This window comes from Triturus cristatus, chromosome 10, assembly GCF_964204655.1.
Source record: "Triturus cristatus chromosome 10, aTriCri1.1, whole genome shotgun sequence".
Taxonomy (NCBI): Eukaryota; Metazoa; Chordata; class Amphibia; order Caudata; family Salamandridae; genus Triturus; species Triturus cristatus.
This window is the reverse complement of record NC_140593.1, coordinates 1,248,345,057-1,248,372,498: the sequence shown is the minus strand read 5'-3', so window position 1 is coordinate 1,248,372,498 and position 27,442 is coordinate 1,248,345,057. Positions and strand designations below refer to the sequence as shown.

At 56.6% G+C, this 27,442-nt stretch overlaps 1 protein-coding gene across 3 annotated transcripts in view; it reads left to right on the top strand.

The window, feature by feature from the left end:
- LOC146797209 (uncharacterized) overlaps positions 1–27,442 on the top strand; it is an 84,989-nt gene that overhangs the window by 33,796 nt on the left and 23,751 nt on the right. For all 3 annotated transcript variants that reach the window (XM_085629924.1, XM_085629923.1, XM_085629926.1), the window contains exon 3: positions 7,490–8,179. In XM_085629924.1, coding sequence (XP_085486050.1) covers positions 7,490–8,179 — 690 coding nt within the window. The remainder of the gene's footprint in view (positions 1–7,489; positions 8,180–27,442) is intronic.

Sequence of the window (27,442 nt, the reverse complement as noted above, 5' to 3'; positions counted from 1 at the left end):
ACCTCAGAGGAGCCCGGAAAGGGGTCCTGACTTCCCTGAGTCCCACCCGTGTTGTATTGTAGCCGGGCACTGGCGAGAGATTCCCCAGGGGGAGGAATCTCGCAACTAGGATCGTACTTCTGGCACCACACGACACAGAGAGACCACACTGGGTATTCTCAGAAACAAGCTTTATCAAATAGGCATCACTGCAAATATGTACAAGATGAGCACGGGCTCAAGAGTCTCGGAAAGGTAGGGGGTAGCGGGACAGTCTCTGGTAACGGTTCAAGCAGGGACGTATCCGGCGCACAGCTCACAATCCTCGAGCTGGGGGATACGTGGTCGGAGTCAGGGTCCGGCGGGACCGTGAGAGTCTGGGGGAGCCGCGAGTCACTCAGCAGGGCTCAGGTACAAGTTCGGAGGTCTTACGATCTTCAGGGAGCCGCGAGTCACTCAGCAGGGCTCAGGTACAAGTTCGGAGGTCTTACGATCTTCAGGGAGCCGCGAGTCACTCAGCAGGGCTCAGGTACGAGTTTGGAGGTCTTACGATCTTCAGGGAGCCGCGAGTCACTCAGCAGGGCTCAGGTGGGTTCCAGTTCCAGGAGCCGCGACCACGTCAGCAGGCTCTCGTTGTTCCAGCGTCGAATCTGCCGGACAGTCTCAGAGCACCCCTTGTTATAGGTCGACCCCACTTTGATGTCCGGAGTCTGCGCAGGCAGGGGTCTTGTCACCTGGGGGCCGCTTGTCGGGGTTTCCTGCTATTGTCTTTTGATCCTTTCAGGGCCGGGTCGGGAGGAGTCCCAGACACCCAGCAGGCACGGAGCCAGCCCGCAGGGAGGCCGGAGGGCCGATCGAAACCCATCGTCCCAGGGGAGTTCAGAGGTGCGATAGAAACTGCTCCTCCCTCTCTCATCCCCTGGAAGCGTGATGTCCTCCAGCCGGAGTGGCGCCTCGAGGCCCGGGTCGCGCTGGGGCCGGGCGGCCATCTTGTTGCAGGGAGTGGGCACGCGGGCCCGGGGTGGCCGAAAGGAGAGAGGCCATGGACGGGGATGCCCGGGGTTGGTGCAGGTGTCCTGGTGGGAAAGGTCGGCTGGGCCGCGTGCTTGGGCTGCAGGCACCAGGTTTCGGTGGTGCGGGGGCACGGAGGGCCATTCTACGAGGCCGGGTCCAACACGCGTCCCCCCCAGCTGAAAGCCGGAGAGAACTGCCCATCACCTTGGGGGGTTCTCTTCGCTGAGGCGGAAGAACCGGGAGAGGCCGTCAGCGTTGGCGTGGTCCGTACCAGGGCGGTGTTCTACGGTGAAGTCCATTCCCTGGAGGGAGATTGACCACCGCAGTAGCTTGGGGTTTTCTCCTCGCATCTGCATGAGCCATCGCAAGGGCCGATGGTCAGTTTGGACCCTGAAATGAGTGCCGAACAGGTAGGGTCGTAGTTTTTTGAGTGCCCAGACCACGGCAAAGGCTTCGCGCTCTATGGTGCTCCACTTCTGTTCTCGGGGTAGCAGCCGCCGACTGAGGAAGGCGACGGGCTGGTCTAGGCCTTGATCATTCACTTGGGACAGGACGGCCCCAATGCCATGCTCGGAGGCATCGGTCTGGACTATGAACTCCTTGGTGTAGTCGGGAGCCTGGAGGACGGGGGCCGTGCACATGGCCTTTTTTAGAGCATCGAAAGCTTCCTGGCAGGCAGCCGTCCATTGCACCTTCTTTGGCTGTTTTTTAGACGTGAGTTCCGTGAGAGGGCCGACCAGGCTGCCATACCCCTGAATGAATCGGCGGTAGTAGCCCGTGAGTCCCAGAAAGGCTCGGACTTCCGTTTGGGTGATGGGTGGGTTCCAGGCCAGGATGGCGTCGATCTTGGGCTGTAGAGGAGCGACCTGGCCACTCCCGACTTGGTGCCCCAGGTAGACTACGGATCCTTGCCCGATCTGGCACTTGCTGGCTTTTATGGTGAGGCCTGCCTGGCGTAGGGCGGTTAGCACTCTCCGGAGGTGCTGGAGGTGCTCACTCCACTCTGAACTGAAGACAGCGATGTCGTCCAGATAGGCCGCGCTGAACTGTTCTAGCCCGGCCAGGACCCTATTTACCAGTCTCTGGAAAGTGGCCGGGGCATTTTTCATCCCGAAGGGCATCACGCGGAAGCGGTAGTGCCCATCGGGGGTGGAGAAAGCAGACCTCTCCTTGGCCCCTTCGGTGAGCGCAATCTGCCAGTAGCCGCAGGTGAGGTCGAAAGTGCTGAGGAACCGGGCGGCCCCTAGTCGGTCAATGAGCTCGTCGGCTCGTGGAATGGGGTGGGCATCGGCTCGGGTAACATCATTGAGCCCCCGGTAATCCACGCAGAACCGGAGCTCGGGGGCGACACCGGGGGCTGCTGCCTTCGGAACCAGGACCACGGGGCTGGCCCAGGGACTGTCAGAGGGCTCGATCACCCCCAGGGTCAACATCTTCGAGACTTCGGCTTGAATACAGGACCGGACCCGGTCAGGAACCCGGTAGGCTCGGTGTCTCACCGGCGGGCTGTCCCCGGTGTCCACATCGTGAACACACCAGTTGGTGACCCGGGGGGTCAGGGAGAAGAGGTCAGAAAATTGTCTGAGGAGTTGGCGGCAGTCCGCTTGTTGCTGGGCAGTGAGGGCTGGGGAGAGGTTCACTCCCTCCACGGAGCCATCCTGCTCCTTGACACACAGGAGGTCCGGGAGGGGATCCGACTCATCTTCGGCCCCGTCATCGGTGGCCAGCAGGAGGCTCAGTTCTGTCCGCACGAAGTGAGGCTTGAGGCGGTTCACGTGCAGGACCCGGAGGGAATCCCGAGGCGACTGGACGTCCACCAAGTAGGTGACTTGGCTCTTCCTCTCAACCACTTTGTAGGGCCCAGTCCAGCGGTCCTGGAGAGCGCCAGGCTTCACGGGGGCCATGACCCACACCTGCTGGCCCGGCTGGAACTCGACCAGAGTAGCATTCTGGTCGTACCAGCGCTTCATTTCTTCTTGACTCGCCTCCAGGTTGGCTTCGGCCAGTTCTCGGAACCTCCTGGTCTGGTTCCGGAGGGCCAGGACATATTGGAACACATCTCGGGGGGTGGTCTGGGGTGCTGCCTCCCACCCTTCCTTAACCAAACTGAGGGGACCTCGGACGGGGTGACCATAGAGTAATTCAAACGGGCTGAACCCTAAGGACTTCTGGGGGACCTCCCGGTAAGCGAACAGGAGGCAGGGGAGCAGGACGTCCCACTTACGCCGGAGGGGCTCTTCTAGGCCAGCGATCATCCCTTTCAAAGTCCTATTAAACCTCTCTACTAGGCCGTTCCCTTGGGGATGGTACGGGGTGGTGAACTTATAGGACACCCCACATTGTTGCCACAGGGACGTCATATACCTCGATATAAAATTAGTTCCGCGATCGCTCACGACCTCGCGGGGGAAACCCACCCTGGAAAAGATCCCCATCAGGGCCCGGCCCACCACGGGGGCCGTAATGGTGCGCAGGGGAATAGCCTCTGGGTAGCGGGTGGCGTGGTCTACTAGGACCAAGATGAAACGGTGACCTTGGGAGGTGGGGGGGTCCAGTGGCCCCACGATGTCGATTCCGACTCGTTCGAAGGGGGTACTGACGACCGGGAAGGGTTGGAGGGGAGCCTTGCGCTTCCCCCCACTCTTCCCACTGGCTTGGCACGTGGGGCAGGATTTGCAGTGTGCCTCTACCGCTGCTTTCATCTTAGGCCAATAAAAATGGGTCACGAGACGGCTGTAGGTCTTGTCCTGACCCAGGTGACCGGCGAGGGGGACATCGTGGGCTAAGCCCAGGAGGAAATCCCGGAAGCGGAGGGGTACCACCAGTACCCGTCCGGATCCCAGCTCCACTGATTTCTGCTCACTATACAGGATGTTATTTTCCCAATAGATTCGGTGCGTTCCGGTCTGGTCACCTGCGGCTTGGCCCTCGGCCTGGCGCCGCAGCCCGACCAGGGAAGGACAGGTGGCTTGCTCCCGGCAAAATTCTTCCCGGGTGGGCCCGCCCTCGTGGCGCCAATGGGCCAACTCGGGTAGATCCCCCAACTCGGGGACCGGGGCGGGGTCGGATGGTGCGGGTTCGTCGCTGGCGACGGACCCTTCCGATGGGGGAACGGGAGGACCCTCGGCGGGGACGGTACGGGCTTCTTCGACCGGGGGGCTCTCGACTCCTCTCCGGGGAGTGAGTCGGGCTGTCATAGATCGGGTGGTGGCACACACCCACTCGGGGAGTCCCATCATTCCTAGGTGGGCCTTGCGCTCTACGTGCTTCCAGGGAGAACTCTCCAGGTCGTTCCCTAAGAGGCAGTCGACCGGCTGGGAGGTTCTTACGGCCACCTTGAGTTTACCTATCACCCCTCCCCACTCAAATGGCACCAGGGCTACCTGACACATACTTTCCCTATTGTCTGCAGAGATTACGGGGCAAAAGACATTGGGGAGGATCTGCTCCTCGGGAACTAGGTGCCTGAGGACACCGGTGATACTGGCCCCGGTGTCCCGCAGGGCCTCTACCTGGTGGCCATTGATCTTGACGAGCTGCCCATATTTCTGTGTGTTGGACGGTAGGAGGCTACCAGGGATCATTTCCCTATCTCCCAGGGATACTAGGGCCATAGCGGCGGGTTCCCACTCCTCGGCTTCCTCAACCTCCTCCCCCAGGGCTACGTTGGCTATCTGTCTCGCAGGGGTGACTTGGGTGGCCATGGGGCACTCTGGGTCATTGGCGTAGTGCCCGGGTTTCTGGCAACGAAAACATGTCACGGTCACCCGGTGTCCTCGTCTCCCAGGGGGCCCCGTTACTGGTGGGGCGGGCGCCGGGAAAGGTGGAGGTGGTGTCTTCGGGGGGCTAGGCTGGGACTCTCTCGGCCCTCCCTGGTTCCCTCCCCCTCTCTGGCGGGGTGGTCCCTGACTGGTTCGGGGGTACTCTCCTACCATGCCCCGGGAGACCCGGGTGTTGGTCCAGCGGTCGGCCTCCACAGCCAGCTTCCGGGGATCTGTGAGCTTGCTATCCAGCAGATGTTGACGAAGCTCCACGAAGCAGTTCGCAGCCAGATGTTCCCATAACATGAGGTCAGTGAGTTCGGCAAGGGTGGTGACCTTGCTGCCCTTGACCCACCCATCGAAGGCCCGACTAAAAAAGTTTACATACTCCACCCAGGTGGTGCCCGGGATCTTCCTGCAGTCCCGGAACCGTTGGCGGTACATTTCTGGGGTGAGGCCGTATCTTGTGAGGAGAGCCTCTTTCATGTGGCTGTAGGAGGTCTGCAGGGAGAGGGGTAGGTCGAGCAGGGTGTCCCTTCCTTCGCTCAGAAACCGCCCCCACAACCCCGCCCCCCAGTCCTTCTGTGGAATCCGATGGGAGGTCATGGCGACCTCGTAGGCCCGAAACCATTGCTGAATGTCATCGTTCTTATAATATTCTTTGACCACATCCTTGGGGATGTGGACCTTCTGTTCCGCTGGGGGGGCCGTCTCTCGGTTCCCCGAGGGCCTCCCGTCCTCATTTCGGGCCTTGAGCTCGAGTTCTTTTAAGCTGCGTTCGTGCTCTAGTTGGAGCTTTCTTCCTTCGTGCTCCCGTTGGAGCTTCTTTTCTTCCAGTTCGCCTTGTACGCGCATTTGCTCTACCGCTAGCTTTTTCTCCGCTAACTTCAATTCGCCCTCGATTTTGAGTTTGGCTAACTCGAGTTCATGACTGCGGCTTCTCTCTCTGTCCGCGAGTTCTCCCGGGGATAGGCCCCCGTCTGGTACAATGCCTTGCACCTCATTGTCGCTGCTTTCACTTGGAGGGGGTTCGGCCTCGTCGGGGCGCTCCCCCGTGCCTTCCGGGCGGGATGCCCCGGTCTCCACCCAAGTTTTCAGTGCTTTCTGCAAGTCTTCCTTAGTGTTGAGGCCAGTGGTAGCTATTTTAAGTTCTTTGCAAAATTGTTTTAGCTCTTTGTGTGTGTATTCTTCCAGATGCTCCACCTGGAACACTCTGTTGGCGTTGGTTTCTGCGGAGCTCATGGCGCTTCCTTCTGCCATCTCTGTTGGTCGTGCGTCCGTTGTTCACTGTACGATCTCTAGGTGATGGGCCCGAATCCCGTCGCTTGCCACCAATGTTAGACGGCGACCTCAGAGGAGCCCGGAAAGGGGTCCTGACTTCCCTGAGTCCCACCCGTGTTGTATTGTAGCCGGGCACTGGCGAGAGATTCCCCAGGGGGAGGAATCTCGCAACTAGGATCGTACTTCTGGCACCACACGACACAGAGAGACCACACTGGGTATTCTCAGAAACAAGCTTTATCAAATAGGCATCACTGCAAATATGTACAAGATGAGCACGGGCTCAAGAGTCTCGGAAAGGTAGGGGGTAGCGGGACAGTCTCTGGTAACGGTTCAAGCAGGGACGTATCCGGCGCACAGCTCACAATCCTCGAGCTGGGGGATACGTGGTCGGAGTCAGGGTCCGGCGGGACCGTGAGAGTCTGGGGGAGCCGCGAGTCACTCAGCAGGGCTCAGGTACAAGTTCAGAGGTCTTACGATCTTCAGGGAGCCGCGAGTCACTCAGCAGGGCTCAGGTACAAGTTCGGAGGTCTTACGATCTTCAGGGAGCCGCGAGTCACTCAGCAGGGCTCAGGTACGAGTTCGGAGGTCTTACGATCTTCAGGGAGCCGCGAGTCACTCAGCAGGGCTCAGGTGGGTTCCAGTTCCAGGAGCCGCGACCACGTCAGCAGGCTCTCGTTGTTCCAGCGTCGAATCTGCCGGACAGTCTCAGAGCACCCCTTGTTATAGGTCGACCCCACTTTGATGTCCGGAGTCTGCGCAGGCAGGGGTCTTGTCACCTGGGGGCCGCTTGTCGGGGTTTCCTGCTATTGTCTTTTGATCCTTTCAGGGCCGGGTCGGGAGGAGTCCCAGACACCCAGCAGGCACGGAGCCAGCCCGCAGGGAGGCCGGAGGGCCGATCGAAACCCATCGTCCCAGGGGAGTTCAGAGGTGCGATAGAAACTGCTCCTCCCTCTCTCATCCCCTGGAAGCGTGATGTCCTCCAGCCGGAGTGGCGCCTCGAGGCCCGGGTCGCGCTGGGGCCGGGCGGCCATCTTGTTGCAGGGAGTGGGCACGCGGGCCCGGGGTGGCCGAAAGGAGAGAGGCCATGGACAGAGAGGCCATGGACGGGGATGCCCGGGGTTGGTGCAGGTGTCCTGGTGGGAAAGGTCGGCTGGGCCGCGTGCTTGGGCTGCAGGCACCAGGTTTCGGTGGTGCGGGGGCACGGAGGGCCATTCTACGAGGCCGGGTCCAACAGTGAGTGAAGCACTTTTAAGATCCTGAGGAAATAAATCAGGTATACATTGAGAAGGAATTGTCCCTGTTGACGTATTAGGCCGCTAAAAGGCGTGCACCGAATAGAACACGTACCATTGTTGCACACCACATATGGGGTCAGCGGGTGTCATTCATGCTGTTTACGATCACAGAAGCTACTGAATGTTGCCTTTAAGCTTTTCACTTCTGTTTTTCAGGATTTGAGATTCCGACACCGGGAATTACAGGATTTGAGAAATGGGAGGAGCCTTCTGCTCAAATCCTCTTAAACGTGGAAGTGAGCCAGAGAGTGGACAATTGTGCATCACAAGTTGTTGAGGTGAACTCTGAGGTTTTACCCAAAGTTGAACAATGGGTGGCAGCTGGAAACCCTGAGGTAACAGAACATGCACCTTTTGGTGTTCTGGTTGATTGTGCCTCAATAAGAGAGATCCCTGCAACCCCCAAAGCAGGCTACCTGGATTCAAAACCTGAGATTATACCACAGTTTGGAGACCACCGGAGAAACCAGACTGTGAATTATCCGCCCGCTGATGGCAGAGAGAGGAGAGAACACTGGTCACCAGGAGTTGGAATTTTAAAGTACCAAAGAAAAGCCCGGGTTTCTCTCTCCCACACAGTGGGCCATGTTGATAAAACGAGTGCGGTTGTACCAATCAGAAATCCATCGACCAACATCCTTATCGAACATTCATTCCCTGCTGCAGCCTCCACACGACCACAGAGACCACAAATGGAAAAACAGTATTTTGTGGTTGTGAAGAATGAAATCATACCGATCTCTCAGGAGGAGACCAACGCTGGGAATTGTCAGAAGCTTGAAAACGAAGGGCAGCGTCAAACCCTGTCTCCTTGTGCGCGATATGGCAGTGCGTCAGTAGGTTCAGGTACTCAAACTTCTCCTCATGAGATATTGAAATAGTTTTGAATTGTGTATGCTGCTTTGACCTTTTGCAGATGGTGTTGCATGTACTTAGCAAACATGTTGGTTGGAACATCCAACCTGTTGTGAGCTGTGATTGTTGTGCACAGCACAGAGGTACAGCTTGGTGCAGAGTCAGGGCGCAGTGTAATTAGCCACACCACAGTATTCCGCATGATTTGTTATGCATTTTTCTACTACATGTCTGACTAATTGATTAGAATACTCTTTAGAAATATTTGGAGCACATTTGAATGTGATCCATATAGTTTACATTGTTTGCTTGAAACTGCAGATATGTCTGTCAGCCCATCTTCATCACGGTGGACAATACACTGGTAGCATCGAGTGGGAGACCTGAATGTCAGCCACATTCTGACTCTCACCTCTACACCAACAAGCCCATGTGGGGCACCACCACTTCTACTGCTGTCACTTGGTCCTTATGAGGGACACTTTTCAACAACACACATGCCACACAGGTAACATAAATCCCACAGCATACAAAACACATGCCATAAAGCCAAAAGCTTTGGCTATAGGGCACCCATTAAATATTATAAGAGGCTCTATAACTCATCTTGGGTGGTGCATATAAAGAGAGTGAAGATTCATTAACTCTATTTTAAGGCCACATGGTGCAGAATTCTCAGGGTATTTAATTTCAACCTAAAAAACATTGGATGAAAGCATTCTGGTAGGATACCGGTAAGTACTAAGGGCCCGATTCCGATCTCGCCCGGAAAGCCCCACGGCCAACTCGGTCCTGTAGAGCTTTCTGAACGACTCCTGCTCCTGGGCTCCGAACGCCAGAGTACGATGCAATACGCACTGACGGACTCGGGTTGCTCGGAGCCCCATTGAAGTCAATGGGAGCCTGTTGTACATTGCGTACATAGGCTCCCATTGAGAAATAAAGTACGTTGTGGCAAAGGGCACCCCCCTGTCATGGGGATGCATTGGTACCCCCTGCACCGTACATGCATGTGTAGGGGGGACCCTTGGTTTCCCCTGTTACCGAGTCGTAGAGCTACGGGTGAAGTGGGGGTCTGCTTCCTGAAGCTTTTTCAAGTCGGAGGCTCCAAGTCGATCCGGCTGCTCGACAAGTGCATCATACTTGGTCGCTCGGAAATCGGACCCATTGCGCTGCACGAGTCGTCTGGAGGGCTTCGCTGACGACCCACTCGGAGCACGTGGCAATATTTACAACATACTCGCTCGCTCATACGGCCGGATGAGTCAGTTGGAAATCGCACTTGCGACCCGGACTCAATCCTGACTAATGCAGTCAGGAGCCCTGGCGAGCGAGATCGGAATCGGGCCCTAAGTATACAAACCTAAGAGTATGGAAGCTTTCGAGGGTGAAAGAAAATTAAGAGTTAGGTTAAGTAAAGTGGTGTTATGGGTGTACACCACCCGTAAATAATCATAAAAACGTAAATACTTGGAGGGGGGGGGCAAAAAGAAAAACATGTACAGAGTAAGTTTATGGTAAGGAAGGTCAGTCTCCCCCTGTAATGAATTTATAAATTGGTACTTTCAAGGCTATCTTTAGAATTTCTGAATTAAAAGCCTTTATGTGAGACCGGCCTCGTGGCGTGGGCCCTCCCGACCAGCAAGTCACACTACAAACACGCCGAACCTCGTGGGCACGGCCTTTCGGCTTCCGTGGACCAGCATCCCGAGGGCCGACCAGATCCCCAACACGCATGCCCGGCCGAGGGAGAACGACACCCCCCCAAACCAGACCGAGAGGCGCCGACTCTGTCACACTTCTGGTCTCTTCCCCGAGGGAGGTTTCGATCGGCCACCAGGCCCCCGGTGAGCGGGCGCCTCTCCTGCTGGGCGTCTGGAGTCCCTCCCGGACACATCTGAACAGATCAAGGGGCTGAGCGACAGGAAACCCCGACACACCGCCCCCCAGGCACCAGACCCCTCTCCGCGAGGACTCCGGACTTCAAAGAGGAAGGGGGGTATGTTAGACCTGGCACCATTGGCGTGGGTCACCCTTCCATTTTTGTCTGTGCCTCAATGTGTTTTTGTGTTGGTGTTAGCTGCTCAGGGCACTGTGCCACTGCCATCCAGTGCCACAGTGCAAGTGCTCCCTATGGTAAAATGTATTATGTGAATTGACTTCCACGTTTGGTTTATTTGGTTTACTATCAGCCCCTAGTAGAGTGCACCAGGGGTGCCAAGGGCTTGTATATCCAAATGCTGCGAGTGGGCTTGCAGCACGGGTTGTGCCACCCACCGAAGCAGCGGGGTAAAATGTGTCTAGGGTCTGCCACTGCAGAACCTGCGCGCGGTCTGGTACCGTCGCGCTGACTGAGCAAGTGTCCCCACTTACCAGTCCCTAAACCTTCCCTTAACTACATGTTAGTCACCCCTCTGGTAGGCCTGAGCGCAGGGTGCATTGTAGGTATAAGGTAGGACATGCCCTGATGTGTGTGGCATGTCTTAATAGTGAATTACAGCCATTTTCGTTTTTCACTATTGAAGGCTACCTGCTCTCCAAAGGCCAGAATGGGCTGCTGGGATCGCTACACGCTGTGACCCCAGTGGACTCAGAGAGCATGGTAGAAGGTCATGTTTAGTATGCCTGAACTCGGGATAATAAAGTACATCTTTCAGTAAAGGTTATTTTAATATCCTGGGTTTGCAAATGCTACTTTTAGAAAGTTAGCCTTTGCGTGCCTAACCATCTCAGTCCGCCTCTGCTGTGTGTGTGTGTTCTGCCTAGCAACAGTACAGGAGCAGGGCTGGGGGATTCCAGGAGACAGGTTGGCTGCCAGGTGGTGGGTAGAGAGATTACACCAGGATGGGTGGGAGGAGTGCACCCTGACTCTTGAATAGACCTGTGCTCTGCCACCACAAAGCCGGCGCCGCCCCCTGTGGAGCGGCTGATGTCTCTGCCCTGCTGCTGAAAGGAACAAGCCGAGTCACCACCACAGAGTGCTCCAAAACTGGACTGAGCCAGGCCCAGGCCCCCTGGCGCTAAAGAACAAAAGAATCCCTGTATAAAAGTAGGAGCCTGGCTCCTAAGAAATCAGATCCATATTGAACCACGAAGGAACTCTGCCTGACTAGAAGGACCTGGAAGAAGCTGAAGGAGGAGTAACTTTCCCTGACCTAAGGGACTGGCCTGCAGTAGGTGCCTTGCTAAGGAAGGAGAGGAAAAAGACTGAAAGAGACTTTTGCACTTTGTTCTTCAACTATCTCCAAGGGCTTGGAAGAAGAGCTTGCCCCCTGAACTGAACCCCAGGACCAGTGGGTTCACCGTGTCTCCGCTCGTCTGAGAATTCGAGCCGTGTGCTTTCTCCCGCCGGAGTGCCCTGCGCACCTTCGCATCCCTCCTAGGGCCGTGACACCCAGAAGCCTGGCCGCCTCCACTCGCCGAGAGCCCCGCTCTACCTGAGTCGCTCTGGACCCACGAGTCTGGCCGTCCCGCTTCCCTGTCACCTGCCTGCTACTGGAGCGCGCTTGGTGCCCTTTCGCCCTCCCGCCGGATTTCTAGTGGGGAAGTGAAATCCAGCCTCGGACGGCCGCCCGTACGTCGTAACGTATCCGGCCGCCCCGCTTCACCTCCCAGCCTGAGTCTGACCGTGCCGCCCTCCGCAGTGACCTCCCGCACAGTCCGTGTCGGAGGCCCTGGGCCGCACCTGTCTACCGAAAGCCGCCCGCTGAATTCTTGACCCGGAAGACCCACGAGGTGCAGAACCTGCATCTCTCCTGAAGACTCGTCCAAGCACACCGCACGTTCCCAGGTACAGTGAACTCTCTATCGGACTCGGGGTCCGCAACGTTCTGATTTCCCCGTATCACTGTACCCTGGGTGCACTGCGCATCATCGTGACTGGACCGACTCAACCGAGCCCTGTGAAGCGCTCGTGATCGAATAAGTTACCAAAGACAAGAACAGTGCCTAATTATCATCTTGTGGCTTCCATTTCGCAACCGTTATTGATGGTCTTGTACATGCCTGCGTAACAAAGAATCTTTTATATAAAGCATCCGTATTTTTGATACAACTTACGCCTGGTGTCCGTTTGTGGGGGATCATTGTGGTTTACTGTGTGTGATCATAAATGCTTAACTGACTAGCGCCCTGAAGTTTAGCCCTGACTGCTCGCGCCACACTACCTATAGGGTGAGCAGGGGTTGTTCTGAGGGGGTAACTCTCTCGCCCTGAATAGAAGAAGGGACCACTGCTTGTCACAAGTACCTACCTGTGCCAACTAGGGGTTCCCCATTCTAACATTGGTGGCAGCGGTGGGATGTCGAATTTGCATTTATGATTTACATACAGTGAATTATTGATCACCACGTAGAGCAGACCTATAACGCAGCCACAGATTGATTGACAGTTGTTGCTAAAGAAAAATCTCCACCTTAAGAAACCATGCCTAGCTCAGTCAACGGAGGCGGAGCGCCCTCTGTATTCTCTGGAGTGGATGACATCGATTGGGAGCCCGAGGCACTGAGGAAGTGCACAAATGATGTCCTGAAGGGATATCTCTCCAAGTACAGAATCAAGCAAAGTGGACTAAGCAACAAGGATCAGTACGTGACAGCACTGAGAGCCTGGCACGAATCAAAGTTCCCAGAGAATGCCCGGGAGGTGATACCCCCCGAAGGTGTGTTTGAGCCTAGCAGAGGCCTGTCGCCAGAGGAGTTGGCCGACAGGAGTGCCGCCCGAGCACACGAGGTGGAGATGGCAAAACTGCAAATGGAGAGAGAAAGGCAGAAACTGGCCATGGAGCATGAGGTAAAAATGAGGGAGTTGGATCTCAAGGCCAGGAGTTTAGACAACTCACCCTCTGGTGGCAGCAATTCAACAGAGTCAAGGGTGCACATTCCTAAAGATGTAGTCAAAGAATATTATAAGCAGGATGATATTGGGCAGTGGTTTAGGGCCTATGAAGTAGCCATGTCCTCCCACCGGGTCCCTGAGAAGGATTGGGGAGCGGGGTTGTGGGGAAGGTTCCTAAGTGAGGGGCGGGACACTCTGCTAGACCTCCCCTCTGATGTCCACACATCCTATCCACACATGAAGGAGGCTCTTATGACAAGGTATGGGTTAACTCCTGAACTGTACAGACAGAGATTTAGGGATTGCACCAAGAAACCTGGTACCACTTATGTAGAATATGTGACCTTTTTTTGCAGAGCGCTGGATGGTTGGGTGAAGGGTAGCAAAGTGAATGATTACCAAGGGCTGTTTGATTTAATTGCATGGGAGCACTTGTCGGATAATTGTTTTCCTGAGCTACGCCAACACCTGATCGATAGCAAGCTGTCCAACCCGAGGAAGCTTGCTGAGGAGGCGGACCGCTGGATCAGCACCAGGGTCCACAAGGGTCCCGTAGGAGGCCCCGCCAAGGGTGTTCAGGGTCCCCAGCAGAAGAGTGGGGGGGACAAGGGTAAACAGAGGGAGTTCTACAGAGGGCCCCAAAGTAATTCCCAAGGGAACCAAGGGAAAGGTTCTCAGCCACCCCCACCCCCGAAGCAGACCGGGGCCCCGACAGGTAACCCTGTTCAAAGAGGGCCCCTCCGATGTTACAAGTGTAACAACCTGGGGCACATTTCCGTGGATCCCAAGTGCCCCCTGTATGGCAAACCAGCACCCTCTGGTGCTCCACCCCCCAAGCAGGTGAATAGTGTAGCCTTGGGGAGGGAGATAGATGTCCAAGGGGCGGGGGATCCCGTACAGATGACCCTAGTCTCATTAGGAGACAGTGAGATGGTCGCTGAGGCCCAGCTGCCCCCCAATACTCAAAAGTATGGGCAGTGGGTGACCATAAATGGCAAGAGGGTGGGGGCTCTTAGAGATACAGGAGCCAGTGTGACTGCTGTCAAGCAGCACCTGGTATCTCAAGAGCAGGTTGTCCCGCACGCATTCTGCCGTGTTGTCAACGCTGACAACACAGAGAGTCAGTGTCCGATGGCTCAGGTTCCCTTTGAGTGGGGGGGGGTCTCTGGTACTCTGCAAGTGGCTGTGAGAGAGGCCATGCCTGTTGATTGTCTCCTAGGTAACGATTTGGAGAGCTCCCCTTGGGAAAAGGTGGAGAAGACGACTCACCTGCGGATGGTGGGCTTGCCTGATTGGGCGTGTGTGACCACCCGGTCGATGGCAGCCGGTAGGGGTGTTGAAGGAACCCTGGAGCCTGAGGGAGAGGCCCAGGAACCGGCCTTAGAGAGAGGGCAAGGGAGGCACGGGAATCCGGCTCCTGACGTTCCCACGGCCCAGGAGGAAGCAGACCTTGAGGGGGACGCCCTGGAGCCTACCGGGGAACAGATAGCCGAACTGGGGGACCTGCCTGAGCTGACCCATTGGCAGCAAGAAGGAGGCCCCACCAGGGAGGAATTCTGCAGGGAGCAGAAAGAGTGCCCCTCTCTAGAGGGTATGCGGCAGCAGGCTGCAGCCCAGGCCAATGGTGATCAGTCCGGAACTCACTTGATCTACTGGGAGAACGACCTCCTATACTCCGAGCCTAAGGTTGCTGAACCTGGGTCAGCCCGTGCGCTGGTGGTACCCCAGAAGTTCAGAGCCTTCCTACTGGGGCTGGCTCACGACGTACCGTTAGCAGGACATTTGGGGCAGGACAAGACCTTTGAAAGGCTTGTCACCCACTTTTATTGGCCCCAAATGCGCAGGAGTTCTGACACTCACTGCAGGACATGCCAGACTTGCCAGGCAAGTGGCAAGAGTGGAAGGAAGCTGAGAGCTCCACTCCAACCTTTCCCTGTGGTCAGTACCCCATTCCAGCGGGTGGGGATTGACATTGTGGGGCCACTGGACCCCAAGACAGCCATGGGCAACAGGTTTATCCTGGTCTTGGTGGACCATGCCACCCGGTACCCTGAAGCCATCCCTCTGAGGACAGTGACGGCCCCCGTGGTGGGACGGGCACTGATGGGAATTTTCTCACGAGTAGGATTCCCTCTAGAGGTGGTGTCTGACAGGGGGACCAACTTCATATCGAAATATATGAAGTCCCTTTGGCAAGAGTGTGGTGTAACCTACAAGTTCACCACACCTTACCATCCCCAAGGAAACGGGTTGGTTGAGCGCTTCAACCGAACCCTGAAGGGCATGATTATGGGTCTCGAGGAACCCATGAGGCGTAAGTGGGACGTCCTCTTACCATGCCTTCTCTTTGCGTACCGCGAGGTGCCACAGAAGTCTCTAGGGTTCAGTCCCTTTGAGCTTTTGTACGGCCACCCAGTACGAGGACCTCTTAGTCTGGTCAAGGAAGGCTGGGAGCAATCTCCCAGGAAACCTCCCCAGAATGTATACAGTTACATGCTGGCCTTCCGGAACCAGACTAGGCGTTTCAGGCAACTTGCTGAGGCAAACCTGGAAGCCAGCCAGGAGGAAATGAAGCGGTGGTACGACCAGAATGCCACTCTGGTTGAGCTTCAACCTGGCCAAAAAGTGTGGGTCCTGGCCCCTGTGGAGCCTTGTGCACTCCAGGACAAGTGGACAGGACCCTTTGAGATTGTGGAGCGCAAGAGTTCTGTCACCTACTTGGTGGACTTGCGGTCTCCTAGGAACCCCTTAAGGGTCCTACATGTCAATCGACTGAAGCCCCACTTGGAGAGGTCCGAAGTGGGCATGCTCTTGGCCACCGATGATGGGATGGAAGAGGAGTCCGAGCCTCTTCCTGACCTCTTGGTAGCCTCGGAGCGAGACGGGTCAGTGGATGGAGTTAACCTCTCACCCACCCTGACCCCTGAGCAACAGGGGGACTGCCGCCAGCTGCTGGGGCAGTTTCCCGACCTGTTCTCCCTGGTTCCCGGTATCACAAATTGGTGCGTCCATGATGTGGATACGGGAGACAGCTTACCTGTGAAGCACAAGGCCTACCGGGTAACTGACAGGGTCAGGGCCTGCATCAAAGAGGAGGTCTCGAAGATGCTTGCTCTAGGGGTGGTTGAGTCCTCCAGCAGTCCTTGGGCCAGCCCAGTGGTCTTGGTCCCAAAGGCTGCAGCGCCGGGTGCCACGCCCGAACTCCGGTTCTGTGTGGACTACCGAGGACTCAACTCAGTCACGAAGTCTGACGCGCACCCCATCCCCAGAGCTGATGAGCTCATCGATCGGTTAGGGGCTGCACGGTACCTCAGCACGTTTGACTTAACGTCTGGGTACTGGCAGATCGCCTTGACTGATGGGGCCAAAGAGAGGTCCGCATTCTCTACGCCAGATGGGCATTACCAGTTCCGGGTGATGCCCTTTGGGATGAAGAATGCCCCTGCCACCTTCCAGAGGTTGGTCAACCAGGTGTTGGCTGGGCTGGCCGAGTTCAGCGCCGCCTACCTGGATGACATCGCAGTGTTCAGCGGCACATGGGAAGGACACCTGCAACATCTCTGGGAAGTGTTGATGGCGCTGCGCAAGGCAGGCCTCACGATCAAGGCAAGCAAGTGTCAGATCGGGCAGGGTTCAGTGGTGTACTTGGGACACCAAGTGGGGAGCGGCCAGGTGGCGCCCCTCCAACCCAAAGTTGAAACCATCCTGGCTTGGGAGCCCCCAAAGACCCAGACGGAGGTGAGGGCCTTCTTAGGACTCACCGGGTACTACAGGAGGTTTGTCAAGGGGTATGGCAGCATCGTTGCCCCCTTGACAGAGCTGACTTCGAAGAAGCAGCCCAGGAAAGTGATATGGACTGACACCTGTCAGAAAGCCTTCGACACCCTGAAAACTGCCATGTGCACGGCGCCCGTGCTCTTGGCTCCTGACTTCTCCAAAGAGTTCCTGGTGCAGACGGATGCATCAGAGCATGGTGTAGGGGCTGTTCTCTCACAGATCACTGAGGAGGGCTTTGACCAACCCGTAGCCTTTATTAGCAGGAGGCTACTTCCCCGGGAACAAAGGTGGAGTGCGATAGAACGAGAAGCATTTGCTGTGGTCTGGGCGCTGAAGCAGCTAAGACCCTACTTGTTTGGGTCTCACTTCCGGGTTCAGACCGACCACAGGCCCCTCAGATGGTTGATGCAAATGAGGGGTGAGAACCCAAAACTGTTGAGGTGGTCCATCTCCCTACAGGGTATGGACTTTACGGTGGAGCATCGCCCTGGCACAGATCACGCCAATGCTGACGGTCTGTCCAGGTTTTTCCGCCTTAGTGATGCAGAACTCCCTGGGGTAGGGTAGTTCTCCCCACTTTTCAGCTGGAGGGGACACGTGTTAGACCTGGCACCATTGGCGTGGGTCACCCTTCCATTTTTGTCTGTGCCTCAATGTGTTTTTGTGTTGGTGTTAGCTGCTCAGGGCACTGTGCCACTGCCATCCAGTGCCACAGTGCAAGTGCTCCCTATGGTAAAATGTATTATGTGAATTGACTTCCACGTTTGGTTTATTTGGTTTACTATCAGCCCCTAGTAGAGTGCACCAGGGGTGCCAAGGGCTTGTATATCCAAATGCTGCGAGTGGGCTTGCAGCACGGGTTGTGCCACCCACCGAAGCAGCGGGGTAAAATGTGTCTAGGGTCTGCCACTGCAGAACCTGCGCGCGGTCTGGTACCGTCGCGCTGACTGAGCAAGTGTCCCCACTTACCAGTCCCTAAACCTTCCCTTAACTACATGTTAGTCACCCCTCTGGTAGGCCTGAGCGCAGGGTGCATTGTAGGTATAAGGTAGGACATGCCCTGATGTGTGTGGCATGTCTTAATAGTGAATTACAGCCATTTTCGTTTTTCACTATTGAAGGCTACCTGCTCTCCAAAGGCCAGAATGGGCTGCTGGGATCGCTACACGCTGTGACCCCAGTGGACTCAGAGAGCATGGTAGAAGGTCATGTTTAGTATGCCTGAACTCGGGATAATAAAGTACATCTTTCAGTAAAGGTTATTTTAATATCCTGGGTTTGCAAATGCTACTTTTAGAAAGTTAGCCTTTGCGTGCCTAACCATCTCAGTCCGCCTCTGCTGTGTGTGTGTGTTCTGCCTAGCAACAGTACAGGAGCAGGGCTGGGGGATTCCAGGAGACAGGTTGGCTGCCAGGTGGTGGGTAGAGAGATTACACCAGGATGGGTGGGAGGAGTGCACCCTGACTCTTGAATAGACCTGTGCTCTGCCACCACAAAGCCGGCGCCGCCCCCTGTGGAGCGGCTGATGTCTCTGCCCTGCTGCTGAAAGGAACAAGCCGAGTCACCACCACAGAGTGCTCCAAAACTGGACTGAGCCAGGCCCAGGCCCCCTGGCGCTAAAGAACAAAAGAATCCCTGTATAAAAGTAGGAGCCTGGCTCCTAAGAAATCAGATCCAGATTGAACCACGAAGGAACTCTGCCTGACTAGAAGGACCTGGAAGAAGCTGAAGGAGGAGTAACTTTCCCTGACCTAAGGGACTGGCCTGCAGTAGGTGCCTTGCTAAGGAAGGAGAGGAAAAAGACTGAAAGAGACTTTTGCACTTTGTTCTTCAACTATCTCCAAGGGCTTGGAAGAAGAGCTTGCCCCCTGAACTGAACCCCAGGACCAGTGGGTTCACCGTGTCTCCGCTCGTCTGAGAATTCGAGCCGTGTGCTTTCTCCCGCCGGAGTGCCCTGCGCACCTTCGCATCCCTCCTAGGGCCGTGACACCCAGAAGCCTGGCCGCCTCCACTCGCCGAGAGCCCCGCTCTACCTGAGTCGCTCTGGACCCACGAGTCTGGCCGTCCCGCTTCCCTGTCACCTGCCTGCTACTGGAGCGCGCTTGGTGCCCTTTCGCCCTCCCGCCGGATTTCTAGTGGGGAAGTGAAATCCAGCCTCGGACGGCCGCCCGTACGTCGTAACGTATCCGGCCGCCCCGCTTCACCTCCCAGCCTGAGTCTGACCGTGCCGCCCTCCGCAGTGACCTCCCGCACAGTCCGTGTCGGAGGCCCTGGGCCGCACCTGTCTACCGAAAGCCGCCCGCTGAATTCTTGACCCGGAAGACCCACGAGGTGCAGAACCTGCATCTCTCCTGAAGACTCGTCCAAGCACACCGCACGTTCCCAGGTACAGTGAACTCTCTATCGGACTCGGGGTCCGCAACGTTCTGATTTCCCCGTATCACTGTACCCTGGGTGCACTGCGCATCATCGTGACTGGACCGACTCAACCGAGCCCTGTGAAGCGCTCGTGATCGAATAAGTTACCAAAGACAAGAACAGTGCCTAATTATCATCTTGTGGCTTCCATTTCGCAACCGTTATTGATGGTCTTGTACATGCCTGCGTAACAAAGAATCTTTTATATAAAGCATCCGTATTTTTGATACAACTTACGCCTGGTGTCCGTTTGTGGGGGATCATTGTGGTTTACTGTGTGTGATCATAAATGCTTAACTGACTAGCGCCCTGAAGTTTAGCCCTGACTGCTCGCGCCACACTACCTATAGGGTGAGCAGGGGTTGTTCTGAGGGGGTAACTCTCTCGCCCTGAATAGAAGAAGGGACCACTGCTTGTCACAAGTACCTACCTGTGCCAACTAGGGGTTCCCCATTCTAACAGGGTATAACAAGGGGTGCTGAAGGGACGAGAGGCAGAGAAGACCTGGACTGACGAGAGCCTGCTGACCTGGTCGCAGCTCGATCGCTCACCGAACAGAAGATCGCTATCCGAACCCTGAAACCACCTGAGCCCTGCGGACGCTGTCGCGGCTCCCCGAACCTCTGAAACCATCTGAGCCCTGCTGACGCCGTCGCGGCTCCCCGAACTCTGATCCATCTGAGCCCTGCTGACGCCGTCGCGGCTCCCTGAACTAAGACCCTCCGGTGCCTGCTGAGTGACTCGTGGCCCGTTCCTCCAAGAGAATCGGCAGAGATCGCCGAGAGAAGCAACATCCCCTCAGCTCGAGGATTGAGAGCTGTGCGCCGGATAACTCGCAGAGACACTGATTCAAAGACTGTCCCGCTACCCCTTTTCCCTCATCACAAGATTGCTGCCGCTTGTGGCATTACTTTTGCACCTGCTTACCGGATCATAAAGATCCCTGACAACTACCGATAAAGACTTATTGACTTATAAACGACCTACTGTGTGGTGTCCCTCTATCCGAAGAGAGAGTAAGCGCAGCGCGTGCGATCCTAGGTGCGAGACCCTTCCAGGAAGGGCTTCTCGGCTCTTGCTCGGCCTAATTCTGGGAAAGGTGGGCCTCAGGGTGGTCGGGAGCACACTCCGCAGCCTCCCCGGGGAACGCCTTCCAACATTTGGTGGCAGACGACGGGATCCGAGCCAACACCTAGAGATCGTGCAGTAGACGGCTGACGCACTACCGAGAAGAATGGAAGGAGAAACTTCCCTAGGTGCCGCAGGCACCAACCCAAGCACGGCATTTCAAAAAGACCAGTTAGAATCTTATACGCACCGAGAACTGAAACAATTTTGCAAAGACTTTGGAATCGCTACCACCGGACTGAGCACGAAAGAGGACTTCCAGGGGGCATTAAAAACCTGGGTCGAGGCGGAAGCTCCCCGGACACAAACAGAAGGAGAAACCCCCAACGAACCACGAAGCAGCCCGGGGAGGAACGGCGCCCCCGAGGGGGGCCTATCCCCAGAGGAACTAGCGGACCGAGAAAGAGGTCGCAACCACGAACTGGAACTAGCAAAACTAAAAATCGAAGGAGAGATAAAACTGGCTGAGAAAAAACTGGCGGTGGAACAGTTACGCCTACAAGGAGAACTAGAGGAAAAGAAACGACAGAGAGAACACGAAGAAAAGAAACTCCAACTAGAGCACGAACGTAGCCTAAAAGAAATCGAGCTCCAGGCCAAGAGGGCGGAGGCCCGACCCTTGGAAACCCAACCCATCTCCTCCACCGTGGAACAGAAGGTCCACATCCCCAAGGATGTGGTGAGAGAATATTATAAGAACGACGACATTCAGCAGTGGTTCAAGGCCTACGAAGTCGCCATGACCTCCCACCGAGTCCCGCAGAAAGACTGAGGGGCTGGGCTGTGGGGCCGGTTCCTGAGTGAGGGGAGAGATACCCTGCTGGACCTGCCCTCCACGGTAATGAACTCCTACAGTCACATGAAAGAGGCCCTGGTAGCCAGATATGGGCTCACCCCTGAAATGTACCGGCAACGGTTTAGAGACTGCAAAAAGATACCCGGTACCACCTGGGTGGAGTACGTGAACTTTTACAGCCGGGCCTTGGACGGATGGATCAAGGGCAGCAAGGTCTCCACCTTTGAGGAGCTGTTCGACCTAATCGCATGGGAACACTTGGCCGCTAATTGCTTCGTAGAGCTGCGCCAGCACCTCCTGGACAGCAAACTCACAGACCCTCGGAAACTGGCCGTCGAGGCTGACCGGTGGGTGAACACCCGGACCTCCCGGGGGCCCGTGGGAGACTACGGTCGCCACAGTCAGGGACCCCCCCGCCAGAGGGGCGGAGGGAACCAAGGCCGGCCAAGGGAGCTCCCGGGGGGATCCCCGCTCAGCCCTCCCAGAGGGCAATCTCCACCCTTTCCAGCTCCACCTCCGGCCAGCACCGGGCCACCCGGGAGGCCGGGGCCCCGAGTGAGGATCACCTGTTTCCGCTGCCAGCAGACCGGACACTATGCCAGTGACCCTCAGTGTCCCCTGTACCAGCGGACCGCCACCACAACCCCGCCGGCTCGACAGATGGCCTCTGTAGCCCTGGGAGAAGAGGTGGACGACTCCGAAGAATGGGAACCAGCCGCCATGGCCTTGGTCTCCCTAGGGGACCGGGAGATGGTCCCCGGAACGCCCCTGCCCGCCAACACGAAGAAGTACCGACAGCAGGTAACGGTCAACGGTCACCGAATCGAGGGGCTCCGGGACACGGGGGCGAGTGTCACGGCGGTCCATTGCCACCTGATTTCCGAGGATCAGATCCTACCTGACGCCTTTTGCCCCGTCATATCATCAGACAATTCCGAGAGCCTCTGCCGGATGGCCCTAGTCCCCTTCGAATGGGGGGGAGTCACCGGCAAGTTAAAAGTAGCGGTCCGAACCTCCCAGCCCGTGGACTGCCTCCTGGGCAACGACCTGGAGAACTCCCCGTGGGGACAAGTGGAACGAAGGGCCCACCTCGAGATGATGGGCCTACCCGAGTGGGTATGCGCCACCACGCGCTCGATGACTCTCCGGGCGCCTCCCTCCGAGGGAGGAGAGGCCAGGCCCCTGAGCACCGCCACTATCCCCGAGAGCCAGACTACACCACCAGAGGCCAACGACCCCCTTCTGGACGAACCAACCGCTCCCGGCGAAGAATCCGGGCCTTCCAACCCCGAAGCCCTGACCAAACTCGGGGACTTGACAGAACTGGCCCCGTGGCCCTGCGAAGGGGGCCCCTCCCGTGAAGAGTTCTGCCAAGAACAATCCACCTGCCCGTCCCTCATTGGGCCCCGACAACAGGCCGAGGCCCAAGCAGCTGGCGACCGGACTGGCACCCACTGGGTATACTGGGAGAACGGACTGCTTTACAGCGAACAGAAGTCGGACGAGTTGGGATCGGCCCGAGTACTAGTCGTACCCCTACGCTTCCGAAATCTTCTCCTGGGCCTGGCCCATGATGTACCCCTGGCCGGACACTTAGGCCAGGATAAGACCTACCAGCGACTCGTCACCCACTTCTATTGGCCCAAGATGCGAGCAAATGTGGAGGCCCACTGCAAGTCCTGCCCCACGTGCCAGGCCAGCGGAAAGAGTGGGGGCAAGCGCAAGGCTCCGCTCCAACCCTTCCCCGTTGTCAGTACCCCTTTTGAGCGGGTAGGAATCGACATTGTCGGACCCCTGGACCCCAAGACCGCCCAGGGCCACCGATTCATCCTGGTCCTGGTGGACCATGCCACCCGTTACCCCGAAGCCATCCCTCTCCGCACCGTGACGGCCCCCGTGGTGGGCCGGGCCTTGATGGGGATCTTCTCCCGCATGGGGTTCCCCCGCGAAGTCGTGAGTGACCGGGGCACAAACTTTATCTCACGCTATATGAAGTCCCTCTGGCAGCAGTGCGGAGTATCGTACAAATTCACCACCCCGTACCACCCCCAAGGAAACGGCCTAGTCGAGCGCATTAACAAGACATTGAAAGGGATGATCCTGGGCCTCGAGGAACCCCTACGCCGGAGGTGGGACGTCCTCCTCCCATGTCTCCTGTTCGCCTACCGGGAGGTTCCCCAAAAATCCCTGGGATTCAGCCCATTCGAACTGTTATACGGACACCCCGTCCGAGGACCCCTGAGCCTGGTCAAAGAAGGGTGGGAAGCGACCCCCCGGGGGACCCCTCCGGACGTGTTCCGTTACATCTTGGCGCTCCGCAACCAGACCCGGAAATTCAGGGAACTCGCAGAAGCAAACCTTGAGGCTAGCCAGGAAGAGATGAAGCGCTGGTATGACCAGAATGCTACGCTGGTCGAGTTTCAGTTGGGCCAACAAGTCTGGGTCATGGCCCCGGTGAGACCCTGCGCTCTCCAAGATAAATGGACTGGGCCCTACAAGGTGATCGAGCGGAAGAGCCAAGTCACCTACCTCATCGATGTGCAGTCCCCGCGGAACCCCCTCCGGGTTCTCCACATGAACCGCCTCAAGCCCCACTTTGTACGGACCGAATTAAGTCTACTCCTAGCCACCGACGATGGGGCCGAAGAAGACATCGAGCCCCTCCCAGACCCCCTGGGGGCGAAGGAAACCGATGGATCCGTGGAAGGAGTGAGACTGTCGACCGCCCTCACAGCCCAACAGACCGACGACTGCCGCCAGCTACTAGGGCAGTTCGCGGATCTCTTCTCCCTGACCCCTGGGGTCACCAGCTGGTGTGTCCACGACGTGGACACCGGAGACAGCCCGCCCGTGAGACATCGGGCCTACCGGGTCCCTGATCGGGTCCGGACCTGCATCCAGACCGAGGTGGCAAAGATGTTAGACCTCGGGGTGATTGAACCCTCCGACAGCCCCTGGGCCAGCCCGGTAGTCCTGGTTCCGAAAGCGACTACCCCGGGTGTTGCCCCCGAGCTGAGATTCTGCGTGGACTACCGAGGCCTCAATGCGGTCACCCGAGCAGACGCTCATCCTATCCCCCGTGCCGACGAACTCATTGACCGCCTTGGGGCCGCCTGCTACCTCAGCACCTTCGACCTGACCAGTGGGTACTGGCAGATTGCCCTCACCGAGGGAGCCAAGGAGCGCTCCGCCTTCTCCACTCCAGATGGGCACTACCGCTTTAGAGTGATGCCAATCGGAATGAAAAATGCCCCGGCCACCTTCCAGCGGCTGGTGAACAGGGCCCTGGCCAGACTAGAGGGGTTCAGCGCGGCATACCTTGACGACATAGCAGTCTTCAGTTCCCAATGGACCGAGCACCTCCAGCACCTCCGTCAAGTCCTGCTGGCTCTACGCCGGGCCGGCCTCACCATCAAAGCTAGCAAATGTCAGATTGGGCACGGCTCCGTAACTTTTCTGGGGCACCAGGTGGGGAGTGGGCAGGTCGCCCCCCTCCAGCCGAAGATCGACGCCATCTTGTCTTGGGAACCCCCTGCAACCCAAACGGAAGTCCGAGCCTTCCTGGGCCTCACCGGCTACTACCGTAGGTTCATTAAAAACTATGGCAGCATCGCCGGCCCTCTCACAGAACTAACCTCCAAAAAACACCCCAAGAAAATACACTGGACTCCCGCCTGCCAGAAGGCGTTCGACACCCTAAAGGCCGCAATGTGCGCGGCTCCGGTACTCAAAGCACCCGACTACGCCCAGGAGTTTGTGGTCCAGACGGACGCCTCGGAACACGGCATCGGGGCAGTCCTCTCGCAATATGACGACAAGGGCATAGATCAGCCCATCGCCTTCATCAGCCGAAGGTTGCTGCCCCGGGAACAGCGGTGGAGCACAATTGAACGAGAGACGTTCGCCGTAGTCTGGGCCCTCAAAAAGCTACGGCCCTACCTGTTCGGAACACACTTCCGAGTGCAAACGGATCATCGACCCCTGCGGTGGTTGATGCAGATGCGAGGGGAAAACCCAAAGCTGCTACGCTGGTCCATCTCTCTCCAGGGGAAGGATTTCACTGTGGAACATCGCCCCGGGACTGACCACGCCAACGCGGACGGCCTGTCCCGATTCTTCCGCTTCAGCGAGGAGAACTCCCAAGTGGATGGGTAGTTCTCCCCGCCTTTCAGCTGGGGGGGGCACGTGTGAGACCGGCCTCGTGGCGTGGGCCCTCCCGACCAGCAAGTCACACTACAAACACGCCGAACCTCGTGGGCACGGCCTTTCGGCTTCCGTGGACCAGCATCCCGAGGGCCGACCAGATCCCCAACACGCATGCCCGGCCGAGGGAGAACGACACCCCCCCAAACCAGACCGAGAGGCGCCGACTCTGTCACACCTCTGGTCTCTTCCCCGAGGGAGGTTTCGATCGGCCACCAGGCCCCCGGTGAGCGGGCGCCTCTCCTGCTGGGCGTCTGGAGTCCCTCCCGGACACATCTGAACAGATCAAGGGGCTGAGCGACAGGAAACCCCGACACACCGCCCCCCAGGCACCAGACCCCTCTCCGCGAGGACTCCGGACTTCAAAGAGGAAGGGGGGTATAACAAGGGGTGCTGAAGGGACGAGAGGCAGAGAAGACCTGGACTGACGAGAGCCTGCTGACCTGGTCGCGGCTCGATCGCTCACCGAACAGAAGATCGCTATCCGAACCCTGAAACCACCTGAGCCCTGCGGACGCTGTCGCGGCTCCCCGAACCTCTGAAACCATCTGAGCCCTGCTGACGCCGTCGCGGCTCCCCGAACTCTGATCCATCTGAGCCCTGCTGACGCCGTCGCGGCTCCCTGAACTAAGACCCTCCGGTGCCTGCTGAGTGACTCGCGGCCCGTTCCTCCAAGAGAATCGGCAGAGATCGCCGAGAGAAGCAACATCCCCTCAGCTCGAGGATTGAGAGCTGTGCGCCGGATAACTCGCAGAGACACTGATTCAAAGACTGTCCCGCTACCCCTTTTCCCTCATCACAAGATCGCTGCCGCTTGTGGCATTACTTTTGCACCTGCTTACCGGATCATAAAGATCCCTGACAACTACCGATAAAGACTTATTGCCTTATAAACGACCTACTGTGTGGTGTCCCTCTATCCGAAGAGAGAGTAAGCGCAGCGCGTGCGATCCTAGGTGCGAGACCCTTCCAGGAAGGGCTTCTCGGCTTTTGCTCGGCCTAATTCTGGGAAAGGTGGGCCTCAGGGTGGTCGGGAGCACACTCCGCAGCCTCCCCGGGGAACGCCTTCCAACACTTTAGCTATTTAAAAAAAATTATTGAAAGTAATGAAGACTTAGGTTATTCCCTCCAAAATGAATCATACATGAATAGTCTCAAAATGATGAATTATTACGCTCAGGATATTTCCTGGAGAACGCTTGCGCTCTCGCTTTTCTACTGAACGACTGCTACCAATCATCTGTCTCTCATATCCTGGCAAAGATGAAGTACAACCCTTGAATGGGGGGTGAGTTACATTTCGGGTATAACCTCCAATCTAGCATAGTTGAGGACTCTACTGGGGAGTAACCAAAGGCTCCTGGAGGGCAAGAAACAGATGAAGAGCCAGACTCAACCGAAAATGAGAGCCAATGTTCAGCTTCCTGGATACACAGGGATTTTAATCAATAAATTAATTTACCTCAAAATACTTTACACTGGACACATCTCTATCACATTATAAGCTACCCCCGCTGTTTGACTTAGAAATCTTTAAATAGCACAAATAAGAATTCTGAGTGCAAAGGGTGGAGTCGGGGTCAAAGGTGTGGTGGCTAAAGGACAAAGTATTGTACAACTACTTTGTAGACCTTTCACCTACAGGTAACAAACATATACGTAATTTGATCCAGCTTCAAAATTACCTTATATTAAACATATTTGAATGGATTTCCTAAGGATAGATTTTGCATTTAAATAATTTCGCAAAATGTGATAATCTTGCCGTTTTAATAAAGCAAGAGAAGGTGCCTCGCTGTCCGTGCATTGCTAGGAAGGAGCTATGTTAGTAAAGTAGGCACCTATGACAAATAGGTTACATATATGCATATATGGAGAACACCTGCTACCTTTTCAGTGATAAGCGTTATCGGTATGCCAATTGGTTTCCTGGTACTTAAAGACCAAAATTTCACAGGTAACCTTCGCTATCATACATACTTCTCTCATACCGAGAATATTTCTAATGGCAACACACGACGATGCATGTATCAGCTGAGTTGCTGGGAAAAGCCACCCTTAATTCTTCTAAACAATATACATCAATACACTTCCAA